Source organism: Amblyomma mixtum, chromosome 2 (genome assembly GCF_055824585.1).
Source record: "Amblyomma mixtum isolate Tamu chromosome 2, ASM5582458v1, whole genome shotgun sequence".
NCBI classification, from domain to species: domain Eukaryota; kingdom Metazoa; phylum Arthropoda; class Arachnida; order Ixodida; family Ixodidae; genus Amblyomma; species Amblyomma mixtum.
In genome coordinates this window covers 70382544-70407351 of record NC_143013.1, presented here as the reverse complement: position 1 = coordinate 70407351, position 24808 = coordinate 70382544, and the positions used below count along the sequence as shown (strand labels likewise).

Below are 24808 nucleotides of genomic sequence, written 5' to 3'. Positions count from 1 at the left end.
AAGCTGAGTCGAGGGCATCTCCTTTGTTACCGAGATCGCTACCCCTACACGCTCTAAGGGTGTCTGGGAACGCATGCTAAGCGCGCGAAAAGGTGACAATTATCAGGCAGGATGTTTCAAAAACGTCTCAAGCAACACGACTTCACACGCACTACCCAAGCACGAAAAGACAAGCCATACGATTGCCCAAGACACCACTCGACGAGTAGTTATTAGAGCAAAAAATATCTTGAAATAGGCGCCTGCTCATCGAATCCATGCAAATACAAGCGACACATCATAGGGCTTAATCGACCCGAGTTATACATATGCTTCGTGCGTCAGTTTTGTCCTTTATAGAACCAGCCCAAAGCTCGTCTCTTTGTGAAGAACCTACCCGCAGCGGTACAGAAACATCAATGCACTATTTACTCTCCCATTCCCCGCATTTAGCCATTGTGTGTTTGTCCATCTGTTCGTTTGAGCTCGGTCACCTGCCCACCGTGTCAAGCGGCAGCTTAATTAATTTTGAGAGGCTGCTCGCGAAGAGCAACCTGTATCGCAACTCAAACTAAGCAACCCAAGCTGCGCGGAGATGAAATCGCATGACACGGTGGTTCAAATACTTTTGTTCCGCGTGTGATTATCGACCACGTCAGCAACACATCGGGAATCACATAGGAAAAAGAACTAGCAAGCGAGCAAGCACAGAAGTACATATATGAAGATACGCCCTTGTCTCAATCAAATGGCTGGTGTTCAACTCAATTATACCTAATGAGACGAGCGAAAGACCGGCCGCCATCGCTCCACAGAGTCGAGCCACCAACTCCATCCCTTATAGCCATCCAGACATCCCTTATAGCCATTCCTCGACACATTCATACCCCCCTCGTTGTGAAACCCCTTCCCCGGAACATTCATCCCCAGTACCACATCCCTCGCCGCATGGCTCGCGCTACGGCCCTACACAAGTATTACGGACAAGCCCAGGACGCCATTTGGGTAGACGCCGCGTGCACAACTCATGAAGCTGTAGCAGTTGGTTACAATCCAGCCCTAGCACAGCCCCTCACACACCGCCTTCCCTCGGGCTGTACGTCTGAGGAGGCAGAGGAAACCGCCATCGCCCTAGCCCTTGTACATTCCAATGCAAACTACATCTTTAGCGACTCCAAAACGGCTCTGTTCAACTTCGCGAGAGGCAGGATTCACGCCCCTGCTTGGAAGTTGTTGAACACCCCCTCCAAAAACTTACCACGCAGGGTAGAGCTCCAGTGGGTGCCGGCTCACTCTGGGAATCCAGGAAACGAGGCTGCCGATAAATTGGCCCGAGGTTTGATTTGCCGGGCTCAGGACGGCCTCGGTCCAGGTTTCTCGAGAGAGCGGGCGCACACCTTTGCAGAGCTCACGCAAATGCCCCGCTTGGACCGTCGGACTTACCCTCCTCCACACCCCTCCCTTACCCATTCCCAACAGATCCTCTGGAGACGCCTCCAGACCCGCTCTCTCTCATCCCCTCAGCTGCTATCTCTCTACTGTGGCACCTCCCCTGCATGCACCCTGTGCGGCGACCCTCACGCCACACTCTCCCACATCCTTTTCGGCTGCCCTGCTGATCCTCCCCCGCAGGGACAGCCCGCGTTATCAAGTTGGGAGGACTGGGAGGTCGTGCTCTCGTCTCCGGACCCGCCATCGCAGCTTGCTGCGGTGCTTCGGGGTGCCGACGTCATGGACAAACACCGCATGAACGTTACGACGTAGAGTGGGACCGTGCGGTGGTCCAGGGACCCAAGGGGGGTCTAAACACACCTGCCATGATAAAGTTTTTCTCTCTCTCTCTCGAGCCACCAACGGCTCCGACTGAAGCGAGCGCGCGCTCTACAGACGGCTAATCACATGGTCATGTCACGTGGTACGGCGGAAGCTCGGCGCAGCGGCGGCGCGGCGCAGGCGGAGCTCGGTTCCAGCTGTGGCGATGCACGTGGTATGACGACAGGCGTGTGAAGCCTGGCTCAAGGTCAAAGTGAAACCTCGTTGACCTTGAAAGTTGCAGCCCGGAGAGTAGAGCTTACGCTTCAAAGGGATGCCCCAGCCAAACGCAGGTAAATACAGCGTGGAATTCGCGCGGCTAAAAGCAGGAGACAAAGAGGCATCGCTCACTGGGCCGGCACTTGTAGGCGACCTCGGCGTACTTGTGCACCCCCGGACACGGGTCCACCATGAATGACTTGGCGTCCGTCTTGACCGTGCACTCCTCCTTCTCCCGGCAGGCTGCCTCCACCACCTGCGGACGAGGTCACGTGATACGTCGATCAATTCCCTTTCAAATTGCTCTCAAGAACATCGGCCTCCTCGCTGGCCGCGCGGGGAGGCATTTTTTATAAAATGGTAAGAAAGTTATAGATATTCCAATAAGCAACAATACCGGTATACCAGACGGAATGTAGAACCAAGCTTGGTAAAGTGACTAGTTTTATGCAGCTAGTTTCAAGCAAGCTGCATAATTTTTAGTGGTGATTTTCCTTACTGCCATCCTTACTGTATATGTGGTAGCGTTTTTCTGGCGATGAGTATTGTGTTTTCAGGTTTTGCCTTTACTCTTTATTCATTTTAAAAATCTTCCAAGTTTATTTTGGACCTATACATGTACAGAAGACGAGAGTACAGACAAAATGCCAAATGAATTCGGCTTGTCTGGGCCTGTAGTACCTACCAAAGTGCACTGCATGCAATACTTCAAATACAGATATACAGCGATCCGTGAAAGAAAAAAAATTACCACATTACAATACAATGAAGCAAAGAGTAGAAATGGCACTACTGAATATCAGAAACAAAAAAGTGTAGCTGCAGAACTCTTCTTCACAGCACAAAAAAACACATATAAAACGTTATTACCTTTCAGTTGTACGAGTTGTGTAATGTTAGACATTGTGCAGTTTCCTTAGACTACAAGGCAGTAATTAAAATAAAAAGGAAGAGAGAGTCATACAATAGTTTTTTTTACGCTGAGTTGAAGAAAAAAAAATGTAGTTTTCGTAATCACTCCCACAATACGAGCGAGCTTGCTAGCAACTGAGTCTATGTACAGATCGCAACGCAAATTCTCCAGAAAGACAGCCTTCTGTGACTTTATCACTGAGCTACTGCTGGCAGCTGTAGTTAGTGCCCGGCCATGTGGTAAACTTTCGAAAGATATATGCAAGCATGTTATGTCACAAACGGCGTTTATACGCGCAGTATATCAATATTTAAATATTTAACGGCGCAAAAAAAAAAACAGACGAAACACATAGGTACACGACAAGACGAAACGCCATACCTTCGTCTTGTGGTGTACCTATATATTTTGTCTGTTTTTACTGCACCGTTAAATATTTAAATATGAACGAAAACTAACTAGCCTAACAGGAAGAGCTTTTAAAGCATTGTATATTGTTCCATTTTGCGTACAACTCATGTATTTTGTTTTCAATTTGTCGAAGTCATTTTGGAATTTCGTGTCCAGTATTAAACTGAAACCGCCCAACTCGATGCACTTGCCGGCCTGTAAGTTATAAATAAATAAATAAATAAATAAATAAATAAATAAATAAATAAATAAATAAATAAATAAATAAACGGCAAATCAAGAGCATTTTAGAATTCAGCGGACTTACAGGGATCGAATGAGCAAAACGCTGAAGGGAAGCACATGAAGTCTTTCTGTGCTAGCATTTGAAATGACGACGTAATCGCCGAATTAAAGCCTCGGTGGCGCTAAGGCCTCTCTGCTGCACAGCGCGGTACAGGGGGCGCTTGATGACATCACAATGCAGGGCAGGTACATTTTCAAGGCAGGCAAACTTGCTGGAAAGAAGAAATTAAACGTCATAAAAGGCAAAGGTCACGGATCATTACTGGGCGGCATTCCATGAGAGACAGAAAAGTGCGGGCGAAGGCCCTGGAAGATTGAAATCTTCCTTAACGTAAATTCGTCACCGAGCTTTTCTGCACAGACCCAAAGTTCCAAAGAGAAGCCTGTCCACTGTCACGGCTTTTATGTGATCGCGTCGGCATTTGCCAGCGCAAAAAAAAAAAAAAATACATGGAATGCTTCGTTTAGAAGCCTCATACATTATACTTCTTGAATCTCGTTTAAGCATCTCCACCCCAAGAAAAAAAAAAAAAGCTTCATTGTCCCTTGAATCCTCACAGCGACAATCGACTCAAGGCGCGGGCTTTATCACAAGGCTAGTGTGCATGCGAGTAAGTATGAGCAATTAGTAGTGCGATGAAGCGACCGCCTACATATGAAGGCGCAGGTCTATTGTGAATATAGCGAGTAAGGCCTTTGGCAGAAAAAAAAATAATCAGTAATTCCTGTAATTTGGGGCGGAAAATAAGCGCAATAAAAAAGCTCTTAACTGAGAAACCGATACAGTACGAGAAAGTACAACTACGAAGTAAGTAGAATTGCCACGAAAGTTTCTACATCAGCGCAAAAAGAATGCAGTTTGTATACGATGGAACAGAGTTCGATTTCCGAGAACAAAAAACGATATCTGAGCGAGCAGTTGGTAGATAAACAGGGACGAGAAAATAACGCTACGCAGGGACTCGTCCACGCAAAGTTGAAACTGCCACGAAATGCGTACGAGCGATCACAGCTGGAGCTACGGCTTGAGCAAACACACTGCTTGACTGGAATTCGTGAACAGGGATGAAGCGCCTCTCGAAGAAAGGATGAATGAGTGAGCAGACGCTTCACTTAGACAAACAGTGCGTCCTGAAAGATCTGTTGCAGAGGAGAGGACGCGTTTACATATTCGCCCATTTCTTTTGTGCTGCATATCAAACTGCGTAGTTTACGCGGAAGGCGACCGCGTCATAACGCAATTTACGCACTAAAGGTTTGTCTGCGGTCTCTACAGCACTAACGACAAACAGCCGGAGAAGAACGGTCGTTATGAACGTTCGTTATGAACAACTATACTGGGTAACTGCACAGATCAGCGTTCTTCAGGAAGCGGACGACCACCGTTACACTCGTTTCTTAGAAAGCTGCCGACCATGCTACCAGCGTCTTCTGGTGAGGAGAATAAGAAAAATGCAGTGGACTGGTCAAACCTTTTCCCTCCTGCTGAGGCTAAGAACTGAATGTTCAGAACACCTCCCTTGCATTGTAGGCATTTCGGAGTTCAAACCGCCTTAAGGGCGAAAACTTATTTAAAGTGGCAGCATATTCACTGGATTACTGCCGTCCTCAGGCAAGCGAAGCATTATGTTCTCTCTTTGTAAAAAACGTACTCATCTTACGCGCTGAGGATTGGCCCTACAGCCGCTTGTTGAAATGATATTTCCTGAATTATTATACAGTTTGGTGTGGTGCAGAGTCCTTAAAGGCGAAAACAGAAAGCAAATAAAACAAGGTAGACACTAAAAAAATGACACCGCAGCTATGGAAGCGGCACTTTGCTTCCCAGAAGCCGTGGTTCTAGAAAGGTAACTGCAAAGCGACGTAATTAACAAATCATTTCATACGCAGTCGCAAGCCTGGAAAATCATTGATCGATGGAAATCGATCGATCGATCGATCGATCTATCAATCATTCATTCAATCAATCAATCAATCAATCAATCAATCAATCAATCAATCAACTGCTCGCGAAAATTTTCATAATGTGTTTCCTTCAGATTTCAGCAACAGACAATTTTTTCAAATGCAAGATTCCGGCGAACTTCAATTTTTGGGGGTTTCAAAATCTAAGTTTTCCATTACTTTAACGCCCACGTGTTTACGGTTTGGAGAGCTTCATCGAGGTTGCTGCGACCGCACCTGATGTTCATCAAGTGCTCTGTTTTAAATGTTCAATTATTATAGCTCTTGAAACCAACTCTATCGCGAGGGTGACTATCAGCCGTTCCTTAAGCACGCTCCACTTTCTACGTTGAGCTTGAGCTTCCCAGAAAGCTTTGAAAGTTACAATGTGTTGCTCAGCCCTGACACTCGAGCTACGGAATGAACGAGAAAACCTCCTAAAGACGAAATAAGCAATTTTAATTTCATCGCATTCCTTTTGTTCGAGTGCCCAGCGTGGTTTTGTAACGAAGAGCGCGCACCATATGCGTCGTCGGCAGAACACACAAGCTAGTGCCACATTACAAGCGATGACCCGTGGTGCGGAAAACTAGCGATGCGGTCTCCCCAGAGCCCGTTCTTCCTGCTAGGCATTGTCTTAAGTGAGCACTGAAAGTCAGGCTGGTTCATTGTCAAACATTCCGAACGAAAATGCAGACCACGGTTTTCTCCAGACGGCCGAGGCGTCCATTATTTTATTTACTTATTTGTTTATTTACTTATTCGTTTATTTATTTATTAATTTATACTGCAGGCTCTAAGTGGGCCCTAGGAGGAGGGGCGAAAAGACAATGTTGTGAATATGACTCCATCGCAAGAACGGCACGAAACATAAGTAACAACAACAAAAAATTTCTACCTCTCCCGTAACCGAGAGTAGCGTAAGCATGAAATGTTTACGGGCATAGCACATTGGTTGTAGATGGTACTAGTCAAAATCTTGAAATGGGTCTAGTGTTCAACCCACCACACCACACATACTGTGCACTGCTCATCTTAGTAATTGTTGTTTTAATTCCTCGGTTATTTGTACCACTTTGCCTATGTGACACTCGTGACGTCACCACTGGATGACGTCACACATAATTGACGACGAATTAATGACAAGTTACTAATTAGTGACTAATTACTGATTAATGACTAGATACAAATTAACTGCTAATTAATGAAGCTTCAGCTTCGCCTTTCGGAGTGGAACGCGACAGCGTATTGTAGTGCTGCCAAGCAGTCCACGGAACGCCGCCACCCGTTCGGCGCGATGCCTTGTCCTTTGAACGCAACGCTTTTTGAGGAAAGCAAATGGCGCAGTAATATCTCCGTCATCTCGGTGGACACCCGAACCACACCGTACGGGAAGGGAGGAACGCCACCACCCGTTCGGCGCGAAGCTACCGGGGCTTGTATGCCGGTCCTGTAGGATGGCTTAGAGAGTCTCGTTAAATCTCGTACGGTGCCCGGATGCTCTCGTTTCATTGCCCGGATGAGTAGAATTCAGTGCCCGGATGAGTGGAATTCAGTGCCCGGATGTTGGCTCTCGGTCTCGACGTGACGTCACCACACTGCCGACAACGGGAGCTAAAAGCATTTCATGCTTAATACAATGAGACATGTTCAACTATAACAAAACTTACACAAATACGAAACACGACTATGAATAAGACGCAAACAATCTGTCAATAGAATCATTGGACATGATCCTATCACAAGGCAGCTTGTTCAGTCCCTAATTATTAGTAGGAGGGTAAAAGAGCACTTAAAGGCATTAATTTTTTCTTGATCCGGAGTTAAAGAATGTGCATGATGATGTCTTGTGAGACAAGTTTTAAGGGGCGCAAGGTTAGGTTCAGAATTCAGGCAAATTTGTTACTTTTCAGAGAAAATAAAAATTTTAGTCTCTGTATTTTCCTTCGTGTTTGCAGTTGTAGGATGGAATTTTCTTTCATACAAATTTGTTTTCATTAAAATGGTCCTGCCTCTACTAAGGAAAGTATAGCGAAAGCTGCCTGCTCTACCTGTCTCTACTGCCCACTGTGTTCCGCTAATTACCGTCGCAGTGCCGCAGCGGTCCGTTTATTAGCGCTGATTTGGCCAGCCAGCCGAGAGCGAGCTCCGTAAGATAGATTTCTTTTGCTCGAAGCGTACTCTACGCTGTCTAATTCGCTTCGACATGTTGGCATACATATATACCCAGAATTTCTACACTGTGCAAGAAAACTTCACTATCACCCCTGCCAACAAAACGACTAAATGAACTACCGCATTGCCTGAACGGCTGTGACGTCAGGCTGCTCAGGTCAAGGTCGCCGCATCGAATACCGGCACCGGCGGTGTCATTTCAATCAAAGCGAAATTCAAAGTTACCCGCTGCTGCGTGCCATGCCAACTATAAGCTAATGTACCCAGAAAGTGGTCGAAATGATTATGGAATAATTAATTCAGTACAGCGTCCTCTACAGCTAACGGGCGGCGTCGAGAAGTTAAAGTCCATAAACATACGCGCATGTAAAATTACTAAAGGCGCTCTAGAGGGCCCGGCGCTATGCTGCTGTGCCTTCGTCCAAGCGGCAGAGTTGTGACTGCCCAAGCGGTGCAGTCTAGTCACCGTCGCTTAACCCCAACTAACGTCCTGGGCACTGAGCGCCGCATGCAAGAACTGTCTGAAAGAAAGCCGTTTTTTCAAGTTGGGCGATCGGTAGAGCAGTGCGATTCGAGTCACACACCCGAACCTGCAGTGCATCGTATTTAGGAGCTAACTCCTCTCACCCTGAGCGCCTCCTTGGCGATGCACTCGACGCTGCCGTTGTACTCCTGCGGCGGCCTGGCGTGCGCAGCGCCCCCGTCGTCGGGCGGCGGGCACAACATGTGGTAGGGCACGGAGCGGCCGTACTGGGCCACCGAGATGGAGATGCTCGTGTTGCGGAAGCAGCGCAGCTGGAGCTCCTGGCCGTCGCACGCGAACTTCTGGAACGTCTTCAGGGTGCCCGACAGGAGCGCTGCGATCAAAAGAAGAACGAGGAAGTGTGAGAAAACGAAAACTGCGGAGAACGGCGGCAAGATTCACTGACGACAGTTATGGCCGTCATAGGTCTGGTACATATTAGGCCTGGAGGTATTTACAAGAATTCCACCTTTTTCACGTATTTACGAGAAAAGATGGATGCGCACCTAAAAGTTGATATAGATTTTCATGCTGTCATAACAGAAGGCAATTTGCTAGTACAGTCGTTCACCCACCCAGTGAATGATCGGTAGCGTGAAGATCGTAATTACCTTCGTTTTCAATGACCTTGTGACTTCTTATATTTTCGAAGTTGGCTTCGTTAGGTTTGCGTAACTCAGCTGTCTTGTACTATCAGCGACAAATTAAATGCGAACAAGACAATTGCAACATGCACAGCAAAACGAAGTAATAGCGCAGGTAAATTTTACTTCAACGGTGCGAAGATCGTCTTCTTTAAATAACCGCGTTTGTATTTTCTCTCCAGAAGCTAAAATGATCGTGTTTTTATGTTAACATTTCATTTCTGATTTTCATGTTTCATTTGTTTCTGTTAGTACTTCCAACGTTGGCGACGGCGCAAGATGGACACATACACTACCAACTTATTTTATCGCACATTTTAACACATGTATTGAAAATTTAAGGCATTGAACTTCTATATATCTGTGCCGTTATGTATAGCTAATATTTCAAGAATTCAAGAAGTGATTAGGGCTGCTTTTTTTTTCCTTTCAGAGAAAAAAAAAAGAAACCAAGAAGTGAATGCGGATGTTTCTTTTTTTTTCGTTTAGAAAAGTTTTGTTTCAGGCTTTTGGGAGCAACGGAACGGTAGCACCCTGCACGTAGATTAATACGACGTTTGGACAGGTTTTTAAACAATATTACCAAAGGAACCAAGAAAAATAGAAGAAAAAACCACGGCCACATTCAAAGCGAACTTCATTAGCATTTACGTACAGCTTTTGTCAAAAATATACAGTCCACGCGCTTTGCCTCTATTTCGTCTATGCGGCTCTTGTAGCACGTACGGAAGTCCTACATTCAGGAGGAGTTAATGTGACAATCCCTCTGCCATTCGAGAGATTGAGAACGGTGAAAGTTCAAAAAACGCCCAGTGAGTTTTGCATTCCCGCAATGTCTGTACATTTCATGATTACGTATCGGCTGAAGGGCCATACTGACGGCTTCGGTAGACTACAGAGCCAGGTTGCAGGTACACCGGATGCGAAGCTCTACGACCACAGTAAACAATGGAGAGACACGAGCGCCCTCGCACGTCTAGTACAGGCGATAACGTGAGCAAGCTGAGCGTGTATTCAACACTTCTATCAATGTGTGCATGACGGTGTCAATTATATCACTGGTACCCATTTTAAATGATGCCGTTCCCGATGTGTTAATAGGTACCAGGCAGCAAAGTACCGCTTTTGCGATGCCTAAACCACCACTGTGAAGCATCACTGCCGAAACAACAACCCTGCTATGCTTTCCATATGTCATTTCACCAGCCAGCCGCAAGTTTCCTGAACTATCGTGCCCCGTTTCTAAGCCTCTACTCATATTTAAAAGCTGGGCACTTCACTTACCATAAATTCTGCAGGAAATTTTGAGCGACCAACCGAATTCTTTAATCTTTCCTCTCTCTCTTCCATTCCCCTTTAACCCGGCTGTCCACGTTTTGGATAGCCAATCGGTCATTGTCTCCCCAACTTCCCAGCGTTTGCTTTCTTATTTACCCTTTTTCTTCTTTCCCGCGTCCTGGTTAGCAGAAGTCAAGACACAAAGCGCAAATCTAGACAGACGGAAGCAAATACCACTTCCATAATCACAAGTTCTGGACATTCGCAAGACTTGACAAGTAACTCGGCTGGCTGGGTACACAAACGAAAAAGAAGAAAGAGAGAAGACGACAGCCGCTGCCGCCGCAGATCCGTCTCCTCGCTACAGCAAGCCGCGTTTCCCGGGCATGATTGAGCATGTATACCCGACGCCAGAACCGCATGCCCTCAATCGGCGAAGCGCTATACGCAAGCCGCGGTCACAAACCCTAAGGAAAAGAACCTTGATGCGTCGAGGAAGGCGCGCGCACCAACCTACGTGGTATACCGAGCGGGCGGATTTCACGCGAAAAGCTCGTAAACGTGGACGAGAAGCAGGCGGAGCAAAAAGGTGAACGGAACGTAAATAACCGCAGGTTTTTGGGAAACCTGCGCGTGTTTCGAAGCGCTCACGCGCGGGCTCGGACTTCCATCTTCGACTCCGCCTTCCTTCGGGGAGTCAGGTTTATCGCTCATGCTATATTTACACCGCCAGGGAGGTCCGTGTATACAAGCGGGCAAGAGCGCGTACGGGTAGCAGTCACGAAAAGAAACCCGCGGCGCCCGGTAAGGAAAGGACTTGCGCTCTTGAAGGGAGCCGTACAGGGCGCTATACTACAAGAAGCCGCTGTCACGGTAACTCGGCTTCTTCGAGGCATATTCGAAATGCATTAACGAACAAACAAGCAAGGTCAAGTGTCGGAAGAAGCACGCAAGGAGGCAGTTGAAGGTGAAAAATGTCGCGCGTTAAAAAAAAAAAGAAAAAGACGCCACGTCATAAATCAAACGCGAAGGAGCGCCGCAAGTAGTGTTGCACGCTACGCACCGCGTCGCGTGTTTCGGCCGTAAACGCGAGGGTTCGAGGAGGCGTTGCTTGTGTATTGCGTGGCGCGTTTTATCTTACACGAGCACCGAGCCGCCAACCGTCCTTGCACCTGCGGTAGCAGACATGGACCATTCCTTAAGCTGACCTCAAGCTGATCCTGCTCACATGTTCTTGTAGGCTGCGTACGAAACATGTCGCCTGTCGCGGCGGCTGCGACCTGTCAATAGAGTGTCGCGCGACCGTGCGACTCGTGTTTCCTCCTCTCCACCTCCACTCCCCTATTTCGCTTAAAAGACAGTGGCTGCGTAACGTGGCAGAGTTAAGAAAAATTTATTGAAATTGGGAGAGACTGCAGAACCTTCCCTGTGGTAGAGCATAAGATAAATTCGGCCAGTCAAGATTCGAGTGCGACTCTTCGACGAATATGTTATGCACCTGTATTCAAGTACGTAATCTTACTTTCCAAAGGAAAAAAGGTACTTATTATTAAACCGTTCGTTGGCAACATTAAATTTGACTGCATTTGCTACGCGTTGTACTTATGATTAGAATCCCCCTCTCTCTAGGCAATAAAACCGACGCAGAACTACAAGGTCTGTCGCAAGTTCTTGATTAGATGCAGTAGGACAACTAATACAATGCTTTTGTTCCTGCTGACGTGAACAGCACTCATTAAAGATTGCCCTTATTACGGCACTCCATCGCCGTCAACCTCAAATCATTGGCTCTAGCAAGTGATGTCAAACGGGGTGAATACCTTCTCTCCAAAATTTTTATTAAGTCTTCATTCACTCACTTCTTGCATGCAGCGCATTCTTTCAGTGCAGCCTGATTTCCGTATTATCAATCGTTATGCACTTGGCTAGCTCCTTTTACAATTCTGTGCTTCTATGCGAGGTGATTGTCGGCATCCTCCTCACTTTACTTCTTCCATCATCTCTGAGAGCCCTCTCTATATAGAACAGGCCCCTAAACAACGCCCAGAACCATTAATCAAGAGTGGCCCTAGAGGGATGAACGCCGAGCGAGAGAGAGGGAAATACACGAAGCCAGCAAGCCAGAAGAGGCGAGGGTGTGCAAAGGGGGCGTACTCAGAGCTGCCTCTGAGAAGTTTTTCACCCAGCACATTTCGCTCCCAGAGGGACAGAAGGGGAGGGAAGACCGAGAGCCCCCGACACCTCGGCGAAAGTACATTTATTAGAACGCCCCCCGGGAATAGGCTGCGCGCTGCGCAGTGACATCATGACGGCTGAGCTCTGCTGCCCTGCGCCTAAAAGAGAGAGAAAAAAAAAATAAACAAACAAGTTATGAAGGGCTGGTAACAGCGCAGCTGAAAACAAGCCGCACACAGGGGGCGCTCCGAGCGCATATGCGTGTTAATGCGTAGTCTAGTTTCATGTTCCCGTGAGCGATACGAGGGAGGAAGGAAATGGACAGATGAATGGAGATATGATCCCGATGCGGCAATTACGAGGCTTCTGAAGCGACGCTACCGAGGAGTACAGTTGCGCTGTTTCGCATAAACGCTGCGTGGATAGATAGCTGCGCGCGGATAGCTCGTTCATGTTCCGCATTAAAAGGTACAAAAATAGGCACGGATGTTATTATTTAGGACAAGCAGGTTATCCTGACGTTTAGCAACCATCAATAGTGCACTTCTTATTCCGGCACAGGCGTCCGTTCTGGACAGATTCTTGAAGCGGTTATTTGGTTGCGCGAATGGGCGAAGGTAAATAAGTGGCGGGAACCTAGAATGCAGACTTTCTAGAGGGCTGTATCTTTGATTTTCTGATGTTGGGGAACAAAAAATGATAAAAATGCAAGAGCAGTGGCTGCATAAAAAAAAAATCAATAATAAATCCTGCGGCAATCGATCTCTTTATCTCAGTTGGACGAGGTTAACGCATTCAAAGTGGCACGGACTCTTACAAAGGTGCCATATTTAACAGCATTATTACATGTAAACTTTCATTGCTCGTAAACTTAGCTTTTGTTCCCTTGAGTATGCCCCTTGGTACGCAGATGCCAGTTATGTGTTTATATTTGATGTATTGAACGTTGACGGGGGACATGGCTTCTTAAATTACTAAGCACTGTTCCTGAAGGGATGAAAATGTACAGTTTTCTTGTGGCTGTTTTCCAATTCGAATATCCCTAAAATATAAGTAATTATTTAAATTATCTAGGAAAGTAACTGCACAGAGTTATAAGCTAATTGTGAGCCATTGTTTTGCTCCCAGTTCCGGTTCCGTTCAGCGCCACCATGCGCCTCCTTCTTGACGCAACATCTATCTTGACGTAACACCTTGAAGTAACAGTCTATTCAACGTCGGCGATGACGCAGACTGAGAAATCTGACGTCATCAGAAACCGCGCTGCTCGCGCCACTAAGCATCGTTGCAGGGCCCCACGTCACCAGTTGTCGGTTTACAACAAAGAGACGAAAAGATTCTTGTTTTGCCCGGATAACGAGTCCCTTCATGTTAATTTCCGTGAGAATGAAAACGACAAACATGCTTGCCAGGCAGTGATGAAAATCAAATTCAATGACGCTTCATAAACGCCGGCGAATGAAACATTCCAAGTGGGATAGAAATTATCCCTTTCGGTGGAGTTAAAAATTTTAAAATTTTGAGTCTGTACCCCATCCACATGCTGGCCGAAACCTCTTTTGTGAGCTTCTCGACGGCATGCAATCCAAAATGTCTCTCCTTATAAGCGCACATTAGAACGTAAGCTGAGTTCCTAGTTGAAACACTAACTGCTCGCGACAGGGTCGACATATATTCGTGGAAATGCGGCGCGTATTTTCAGCCGCCAAAGCAACAAATGTCACGTGTACGTCTAAAGTCTAGCACAGCGCAGAAAAAGAGCTTGCCAGGTCACCGACTCGTCGTCGTCGTCGTGATGTTTCCCCACGCGTGAGTTCAAAAGACCGACGATTCAAGCCTCACGCGTGAAGGGGTTGGCCAGATTGCTCTCAGAGGACCGGCAATGAAATTTGCGAAAAACGAACAAGGGCAACGACAAAAAAATAGCAAGAAAGGACCTCGAATACACACCACGCGCGAGAAACATTAATCCGGGTCAGAGCCCTTCAAGTTTTCCTCTCAAGTCACGTTCCTTGGGACTCCTCGAGTCGCCTTCGTAGAAATAGAAGGGGCCTGAAATCGACGCGGCCGCTTTACTCGAGAACATGTGCGGCGAATATGCCTCGTTGCAGAGCGCAAATTACTCGGCTAACGAGGAGGGAATTCAAAGTGCCTTTAGGCAAAACAGCGCGGCATACGATACCATGCCTGTTTTTGTCTTCTCACCACCTACATTTTGTGCCGGCACGCGCACGCACCTTCTTATATACAAACGTCTGCATACACGTGGTTTTCCTTACATTCTAATTTGTACTGTTTTGGTTAGAACCAGCGGAGACCAAATCTTAACGACATCGGAGCAACGGCTTTATATGCTATGCCCCTGAAAGGTTTCAGATCATTCCGAGATTAAGAAAAACACACGCCCACTTCGCCCCTCGGGTCGTCTTCGTTTCCATAGTCACTAACTTGAACGCTCAGGTTGTTTTCACATCGTTTTCCTTGCGCCTATAGTAACCTGCCAGACCTCCACTAACCTTAGGTCTTCTGCGCGCTTTTTCCACAAAAGACGCCGCAGTTCAGCCGTTTCGCTCTTTCGCGTTCTTTATTTTATAATGCAAGTTTCTTAAGAAACACATAAAGTTCTGCATTAATTCTGTAGATTGTTCCCAAGTGGCTGCCTGCACAAGCGATTCTAGTTCCCTTGGCTGCCGCCATGTGGCGCAAGGCTTTTAAAATTTAAAAAATAGCTCGCTGACATCATCCGCGACACAAGAAAGGAAGTAAATGACCGAGTCACCTGCCATTGAACCGCTATTCGCCGCTAGGCTTAGTGGCAGTAGCTGGGTGCTGTACTGAATTCCTGGCGACGAAACAACAACCGGAGAACCGAAAAACGCAATGACGACGTTTTTACATGTTAAACGAGAGTTTCCTAACAGCTCCACAAAACGCGAAACACACTGCATTTGACTTCTGTGTATAAAAAAAAAAAAAGAAGTTCGCACAGCCAAGAAGCTCGCGAAGATCTGATAGCAGTAATGTTAGCGGCCACCAGGCAAGCAACTGCGCAAAACTCAAGAAACCTGCGTGGCAGACCAATGAACTGGAAGTCTTACCTTCCCGGTCACTGCCGCCTGAGAAACCCTCAGGATAAAGTGAAGCGACTAGTCCACATTTCGTATGCGTAAAGGTCATATCTTCGCGCCTACAGGCAAAAAAAAAAAGAAAGAGCCGGTTCGGGAGCCTTCAGGAGATTCAAACGATATAAAATCGCGCTTCCTTCCGCGGCAGCGACGTGGACGTTATCTCGGCAGTTGTCTATACGGGAAGAGCCTATAGCTGTTCTGTCTAGCGGAATGGAACGCTATACAGATAAAGCACAGGCTCATTTTCAGGAAAAACAGAGAGCGGGATAGATTCGGCGGTAGCCGCTCCCTTGAAATGCGTAGTCGTGACCGGAGGCTCGATTTTCGTGTCGCACTGGACGCAAAAGAACCGGCTCCGATGGCACGCACAACAGGAGCGCGAACAGAAAACACCGATAAGAAGCTGGAGAAGTTGGCGGCACGCATGCCTTCGGCGCAGCGAAGGCCTCGAGGCTGGAACCGGTGTTGTTTACGGCTGATGAATAGCAGCGTGGGAGATAGCGGAACAGTTCACACGGGCTCAGAAAGGAAAACCTCGACAGAGTACCTAATCGGAAACTCACAAATTTCAGCGGTTTTCCGTGCCCGTTTTTATCCCCACCACCCTGTTGCCGCTGGAACCCGATACCGTCGGTGGATTAATTAGCGGCTTCGCTCTTTTTAGAATTCTGCATTTTGCTGAAAATTTCTTCACTTTATTGCAGAAGGCGCGATTTGTGGGGCCAGTTACTGCATATCCGCAAAAAAAAAAAAGAAAAGAAAGAAAGCTAGGGACAGGGCAACGCTTGCACCAATAGAGTACAAACACAGCGTTCTCCTAACTCGTCCTCTTATGGTGTACCCGTTCCCTTCCAGTTGCTTTTTTTTTCTGAATTCTTTGCTGCTGGTAGGTTGTTTGCTTGGGAATGTCGCTGAGTTATTGTACTTAACAGTAACTGACTTTGTCAGTGTTCTTATGTATTTCTGCAAAGACTTGGAGTTAAAAGTTCAGTGAGTCCGCTGGAGAAAGAACACTGAAGTCTACAGAGTTTGAGAGGTTTTCGACGAATGTTTTGCGAAGAAAAGCGATGCGTAACTTCCCACTCTATGACTTCATCCTTTCACGCGATAGAAAGACCAAATTTATTTCCAGCCAGAAAAAGAATTCGTAGAAGAGCGAGCGTCGAATGAAAATACCGAAAAAAAAAACTCGAAAGAACAATGATGCAGAATAAAGTTCACTGCTATTTATTCATTCAGGTGCGCACCTTTTTTTTTATTTAGGACTCTTGCAGTGATATGCTGAGTGATGGTACGCAGAAATAAACAAGGACGCGGCAGATAAAGAGAGAAACAGGCACACTGCACACAGTGCGTAATAAATAACTTTAAGACACAGCACAGTCCACCATTTCGCGACAGCGATTATCATTCATCATTATCATTTAATGGCCCTTAAAGACCCCTGGCGGGGTATTACATAAGGGGGGGCGAACATCGAAGCAAGTAATGACATTATTAGGTCAAAAAAATACATATACAAAAAAGTGCAGTAAAACACTGCATTGGAAAAAATGCAGTGAAAAGCTTACGATACCAATAACCCGCAGATTTTTCCCCTCTCTTAAGGGCGAATAATAACACGCCGGGCCCGAAGAGAGTGTCCCATCTCAAGTCTACCGGGATTACATCAACCACAGGTGGCACGTTCCCCGCAAACTTCCCTGGTCACGTGGTCCTTCTGGCCCAGGCCCAACTAACAGTGTTAACGTAACCGGCAAAACGAAGAAAGAGGTAGCCAGTACAAATAAGCGTATGCAGGTCACCTAAGGAAGCCGGGACGGCGTCCCTGGCGACGATTGAGCGATCGTCGCCGGGACCCATCCAATATCCCGCGGATATAAGAGCGCCAGTAAGAGCGCGAAGGGCAAGAAGGGCTCACTATATCGATGCCCCCCGTACAGTTCGGACAGCCGTGGCGAGACTACATCCGGCCGGGGTCCGGTCAATGCTGAGGCAAGGCCGCCGGCTCTGGGCGCTAATGCCACGGCCACAGCTCCGTATGACACCGGCTCGCAGCGATTGCGTGCACCACAGGGTATACTCTGGCATGCGGGCTCGTGACTGGTGGAAAACCCGATCGCCGGGATGATGACGTCGCTCCGCGTATGGGCGTTCTGCCATTGCATCCGTCGTGCTGGGGAAACACATGCAGCGCCCTCCGACGTCCTTGATCGTTTTGGTTAGAGGTACGAGTATAACGGTTAATATCATTTTTTTTCACGCATGACGAGAACAAAGCAATACGCCAAAGCTGGAATTATTCCCCTAGCACAGGCTTCAGCAGGGCGGCTTGCGGCGTCTTCGGTGAACCTTGCATTCTATAGACTTACACAACTCTATGTGACAATGAAATCTGCACTTTCCCTCACAAGAGCAAGCGTTTGTTCTGGGCAACGGCAAGCCTCTCTCTTTTCCTCTGTCGCATTTCTTACCGCTGTACGTCAATACTTAAGAGACTGAGCGACAGTGACAACAGGAAACACAGAGATAATACAAATTTATGCGGTGAGCAGGTCAGGTCACATTCCTTCGTGAATGATTGGAGGCAAGGCAGATCAACAAATGTCCAAGGTCGTTCATTACGCCCTAACCAAGTTACACAACTCGATGTTTGCTCCTGCTTGTATACATCACTAATTTAATTGTTCTCGCCTTGTGCCAGCCTGCAGTGAGAAGGTATGACCTTGATGTTGGCATGTAGCCTTCTATTACGGCCTCTGAACCCCTATCAAGAGCTATATAAGGCGCGTACATAAGCACGAAACACTGAACGCGCTCTTTGAAATAATAACAGCATATTCGAATTGGTGACCCGGACCAGAGCCTTGAATCCACGAAGGAGCGCAAAATCCGCCTAGGCAAATAAGGACTCAGGGTTTGAATCTAAACCACCCATTGAAGCATACTTTCCTGTTGGCGGACCAAGAAAACGTGCTCCATTAATCGATTGAAACACGCCATAAGAAAGGCAAATGCCGCATTAAAAACGACGACGGAGCCATACGGGTAGCGACCGCAAGCTCCTCGCACATCCCGCCTACCCAGTTTGTGATCAGCGAAAGTTAACGACGCTCTTCATCGACGAGACTGTCCAAGGTACAATAATTACGTTACGTCAAGTTAGCGCGCCTTCCGCGTACTTCGCCACCGCTGCACAAAATGTGCAGTCTGGCGGATAAATCCTATCGCGTCGTTAACAGACCCCGACCCCAAGCCGAAAAGAATGAATTGCGGGGAAGCACTCTGTGCTCTCTTCTTGCTTCTCCCGACCACAGCAGAGGGAAAGGGTATCGGTCGGTCTTTCAGGGCCAGTGCTCGGCCCAAGGGAACGAGCAGTAGGAGGCAGAGGAGGAGGCGGACGAGGCTAAATCTCGCCAAAGCTAAATCTTTTCCACGAGAGAGAGCCGCGGTATGACGGACACGTCTCGTTAATGCCCACTTTATGGAGCGAGGAAATTCGTTTTCGCGACTCCTCGTCGGGCTCCTTCACACGCTCTCCGGTGGTTCCCCCCCACCCCCCTCTTCCTCTCTCTCTTCCTTCTCTTCTTTCCTCTTCTCTCTCCCTCGTTCGATTCATCGCCGTCGCAGCCACTGGAGCGGACCACCGGACCGCCAAAGGCTTCTACGGTGGCAGCTTTGCCTTGATTCTAAACCCTCCCCCACCTCCTCCCGAATCTTCCGCCCAACCACTTTCTTTCTCTTATTCAGCCTCTTCTTGTCCTGTACTCTCGTTCTCTCCCGCCACGTACGCGCCCTCGCTTCCTTACCAATCCTGAGGCGGCTTCGCGCACAGACGGGCTCTGTCGGAGCTTTAATCCGTTTACGGAAATTGCTCCGAACATCTTTCTGGAGGACTCGGGTGTCCCTGAAGAACCACTCTCTCCTTGCAAGGCCCCGTGTTAGCCTCGCCGCTCTGCGCTCTTATCACCGCCTCCCGATGTACCTCTGGGCGACTTTTACGGCAAGGCCGAACACGCGAAGAAGAGGTCCTCTTTTAGTTCCTTCCTCGCATTTATACCTGGATAGCTCCCCGCTTTTACTTCGCCGGCCTGCTCATCGCCTTAAGGAGGTGTACGTCCGCTTCCCTGCCGGTGAAGCACGGACAAATCTCGGGATGAGCGGTCGATCGAGAGGAGCTCGCTCCAAAGGGATAATTCATTTCTTTCAGAAGCCGCCGAAATCGGTGCTTGTCGTCTCTCTTCTTCCTTTCTTTTCTTCTTTCCTCCCCTTAAAAAGTGATAAGCTAGGCTTCCTGAATTCCTGCGCACTACTTCACGTGTCTAAGAAGGCGCACATTCAGAGAAAGAAGGAAATACTTTCGCGCTCAAGCAGTTGTGAACGCTCGCTCTTGTCCGATTAGTTAAACTGGTGAATAGTAATGAAAACGCGCTGAATTCACGAAACGGAAAAGGGGGCATAAAAGACGGAGACTGGATGGGAGACAAAACGCGCTCACGCTTCCATTCCACCGTCCTGTTTGTTGTTTGTTTGCTTGTTTGTTTTTTGCATCATTTCCTCATTCGTCAAACCATGTGCCAATTAGGCCAAATAAACAACATTCTCAGTACTATGAAGATGGACCTACTCACGAAGAGTGGGAATATACATACTCGGATAGGACTCAAGAAAGAAGCGGTGAACCCCGGTGAATGGAGGCCGTCTAACCTGTGGCGTCGACATATTGCAATGATCCCGCGGTCAAAGACCTTGCACCCGCCAACTACCTGCGATGTCACGCTAGTGGGTGGGAACGAGCGGCATTTGCCGCTTCGTTATCGAGTGATATCCTACCTGTAGATATTGTGAACGGTACGAGATGGTTATTCTTGAACCCTCCGTCCTACACTGGGCTAACAAGTGAGAGCAATACATGTGACCCACCTGCTCATAGACCAGCCAGGACAACATATCCGCAGATGGTACCTTCCAGACTGCCACTCTGTGACCTGTGCGTCCTTCACGGCTCAGCCTCAGCAGGAACTCACTGTCACTGACATGGCAGGTGAAATTCTTAAGTGGATAGTAGGGGTACGAATTGTCGTCAATTGAAGTGCGGCGTTGAAATGGGGCCGTTTTGTAGGAATATGTGCAAAGCAGGGGAACCGTCATCATATTTAGTCAAGCGCAAGTCAGGTTACGCCTGAGCCTGCCTCCCTATATTCGTTGAGTCCATTCTTTTGGGTTGAATGAAACAACGAAACAAACATTAAGTGGCGGTGACATGGGGACGCAAGAGCATTCTGGGTGGAATTCATTCCACACGAACTCTTCCTGGGCCTGTATATCGAAGCGACTGGACCACTGCTTGAAGATCAGGGAATATTTTGGAAGCGTGACGCTTTTCTTTATTCTTTCTTTATTACAGCGATTCGAGACTGGAACAGTTTGCCACCTAGCATTGTATGTATCGTATCCAATTATGTTTTTTTTTCATGAACTGAAACAATTTGTTCATGTGTAGTTAATCCTGTAACCCGCCTGCTGCAAAGCCTCACAAGGTAATGCAGGTAACAAATAAATAAATAATAATTCGCATTAGTGACAGTGTTTACTTTTTGTCTCTACACGTATAGTCAGCGGGCTCTCAGAGTAAAAATGAAGTTCTAACTATAAATTATGCGCAAGTGAGAATTTTGGTTCATGTAATAAATATTTACAGCCTTAGCTGCAGATTAAGGTGCCACTAAGCAGCGCAGCTACCGAACATCGAACTGCTGGCGCGAATCATTTCTAAACGACAAAAAAGGAAACGGAAGACCGATAGACACGTCGTGGTTGCGAAATAAGACATACTGCTATAGCCACATATATGGTTATGGACACAGCAGTATGTCCAGAAAGCTCCATGGCGAAAGCTGAATGAATGCGGCCACTCTGAAAAAATACCCCAGGCCGCGACGGGCGAGTCCGTACCCAGCGCACGTATACGTTCGGACGGCCGCTGGTGATGGCCGAGTATGGTCGAGCAACTGATACGGGGGATCGAGCTCTCTTTTAAGCTCTTGAGAAAACAGACGATTGGCCTTCGGTTTCGATGAAGTCCAAGAATAACAAACAACACCGAGGATATCGAAATGGGCGACCCCTACAGATAGTGAAGGCAGTCCGCACAGGAGATCCTCTTAATTCCAGCCAGCAGCAGCAATTTTTTTGTTTGACTGAGATATCTCTTAACCGGCAGTACGTTTCAACTCGGGCGCACGGCCAATCTTACAAACGAAAGCGAGAAGAATGCCGAAACCTTTCTACACAAAAAAATACTCGCAGGAAATCGGTCTGAACCATCCCTGGTCAGTATATCGATGGCGTACGGAAAAACATTCACAGGATCCTGAGAAATGGTGCCTCATCGCCCGCCGACAGGACAGGTGCACAGCGCGATAAATTGAGCCTCGTACCTCGTATCTTCAATTAGATCTCACCTCCGCCAGTTAGCAGGCTACTAATATCGCATTTTCGGTTAAACGGCCACAGGACCAGACGTAACGATAAGGGCAAGAGAGGAGCTATACACATGCATTATTTTCCTTTCTTCGCCATCGGAAACCACTCCATTACCATGACAGACCATCGACTATTTGCTCTCCACATCGCATACCCCGCCAAAGTCCCACTATTTTTATTTTACACATACTCCTATCCCATGAGTTGGGACATTGCAGGAGTGGTACAGAGGATGGAACACATAGATAAAACAGTAGGCTAATATCCCGCCAATTTCCCTCCTATTCATTTCCTCCAAGTAACTCAAGCTTCTTCTTTCATGCAAGACGTTCCCTTTCTGTGTCTTAACATTTTCTATAGGTTTCCTTCCTAGAGCTCTCTACGCTGGCATTGACCCTTCATAAGGGGAGAGCTGTATACATGTCGCAGATGCATATAGACGCTAAAATTGCTCTCAGGACTCCAGGAATTGGATGAAATCTGTTTGAAGCCGTTTCGACCACTGGTTTTGTGGAAGAAAGGAGTGCACGGTTGTACGAATGGCTTCGTAAAAAGATTTTGGATGTGGTACATATCCGTACCTCAAAGTTTTGGACCTACAAGAAAACTTGCAATAGAACTGAAAATTGCTTCAAGAAATATTATGAGGCCGTGGATTGATTTGGAGATTTTCAAACTTGAAAGCTCAACAATTTTTCAATTTTTATTTTCCCCCGCCAAAGTTGGCCTCATCGAAATGCACACTGGCGCTTATAAAACCGCACATAACACCAAGGAGGAACACTAGCAAAAGGCAGAAACACTCTAAATGGTTTGTTTGATAGCTCGGTACTGTTCGGCATGCAAAAATATGGTTCATGGGTGCACCGTTTTCCGTTTTCCGGCACTTCTAGCAAACGGGACGTATATTACCACGCTGTCCTGCAAAGGGTTTAAAGTATAGCGGCAGGACAGAACTAGCGTATACTTTTGTCTTCAGGGACCCCGGTAAACTCCTGTCTGTATAACGTATACTGGTTACACGAACTTGCGTAACGGTACGACCAGTTCGCAGTCAACAACCATTCTCGGTTTCCGTCCTTCCTCAAGCCTGCAAAAGGAAATAAATGGATCAAGCACTTAAAAAGAACGCCTCTCCTTCCTTTAGTTTGACTTCATACTGATGAGAGTTGAATTTTATGCTGCTTCGACCTCTACGTCACATTTTAAGGCGAAAGCCTTTAATGGCTCATACTGTCGTCCGTTAACAAAGCGTGTGAACGCGTTTAACTCGGGAACTAAAAAAGATAGAAAACTAATGTTGCTTCAGACAGAGGAGGAAAAAATGAGCCTAGAAGGCAAATTTGATGGCTGTAGATTAATTAGTTAATTAATTATAGGTAACAATGTCGAAATTGCGTAGAAATAGCACGGACGTCGATATAGCCACTGGAACAGTGTGACGTCACATCCACCGGAAGTCGTCGTGGCATAGCGAAAATTGTCACACAGTGGTCGGAAAAACGTCGGATTTGTGTCAAACTAGAGGGAAAAATGTGTAACTAAGCGTAATTAACACTTAAGATCCCCGAAAGATGTATAATTTGGGTATCGATACAGCCATGGGAACGGTGTGACGTCACATCCACCGGAAGTCGTCATGGCATAGTCTCCTCGGCTTTCGCCTCTCAACACTTCAGTTGCCACAGTGTCCACGCAATTTTTCTATTACAGGCGTGCCAGCACTGTAAAGTCCCGTAAACAGCCGCTTCAGTGGTGTACTACAAGCTGAGACAGCAAAGGCCCGCGTGGCAGCTAAACGAAAATTTTCGAACAATCCCCAAACCACCCTTATATCAAAACTACCTTCGATTCTCGCTAAAAGTTGAAAATTACACGCAGAGCACTCCAGCATCAATGACGTTTTTTTGTTATTATTATTGCGAAATCACAAGAGAAGAAAACGCCATGCGGAAGAAACGCCGGAACAGAAAGAAGAGCGGTTTGCTAAAAGAAGATTGCAGTATACAGCCAAGAAGAAAGAGCAGAGCATTGTGGTGATTTGAGACGGTGACATCATGGCTCAGCGACGTGAACAAGAGATAAGAGTTGGCGAGTTCGAGTCTGCTACGCGTGAATTCGAGAAACGAAACTACCAGCAGAACCAAGCGCAGCCAGGTGTTATTGCTTTCGCAATCAGCCAGACTTAACCAAGCTAAGCCTTCAGCCAATTTTTTAACTTGCTCGAGAAATTTTTCGACCGGCAACCGAACATTCATCACTACGCGTGAACGCTCTGCTGAATGGTGAGAAGCAAGCAGTAACAACAACCCTTGTCCCCCAAAGCGTGAGGGCGCAGCGCGTGGTGCAACTTTCAGCACAAGTTCATCGCTTGCTTCGTGCTGATGCGCAATGCCGCGTTGCACCATCGTTAAACGGCGGGCATAGATAGCAGCAGAGTCGCGCGCTAACGACGCATTTCCTCTGCATACGACGCACTTATTAACGCGCGCCTATTAGCCGTCGTTAGCTCGCCTACGGCGCGCGGGTATTATTAGTGCTCGCCGCCGCCGCCGTCCTGTCTCGCACCACTGCCCGTTCGATCACGCCGCTACTCCTAAGCTGCCAATTTTCGGGCGTGACGAAACAACAACTAGAAAGGCGTTCACTATGTTCACTGCAGTGAGCCGCGAATACGCGCCAGGGTGGGCAGTGGCCGCCCGTCCCTGACCCAATGTGAGTGATTGCGCCCAGTATTAATGCAGCTCGCCGTCTCAAAGACTCCTCCCCTCCTTCCATCTTCCAGCTCCCCAAGCAACAGTCTTGCATTCGAAGTTAGTCGAACACGGAGACTTGT

At 47.4% G+C, this 24808-nt stretch overlaps 1 protein-coding gene across 1 annotated transcript in view; it reads right to left on the bottom strand.

The window, feature by feature from the left end:
- Positions 1-24808, bottom strand: part of LOC149359674 (protein eva-1 homolog C-like) — a 246052-nt gene that overhangs the window by 22652 nt on the left and 198592 nt on the right. Inside the window, exons 2-3 of the mRNA XM_089571808.1 lie at positions 8366-8595; positions 2143-2266 (exon numbers count right to left, since the gene is read on the bottom strand). Of these exons, the coding sequence (XP_089427934.1) occupies positions 2143-2266; positions 8366-8595 (354 nt within the window). The remainder of the gene's footprint in view (positions 1-2142; positions 2267-8365; positions 8596-24808) is intronic.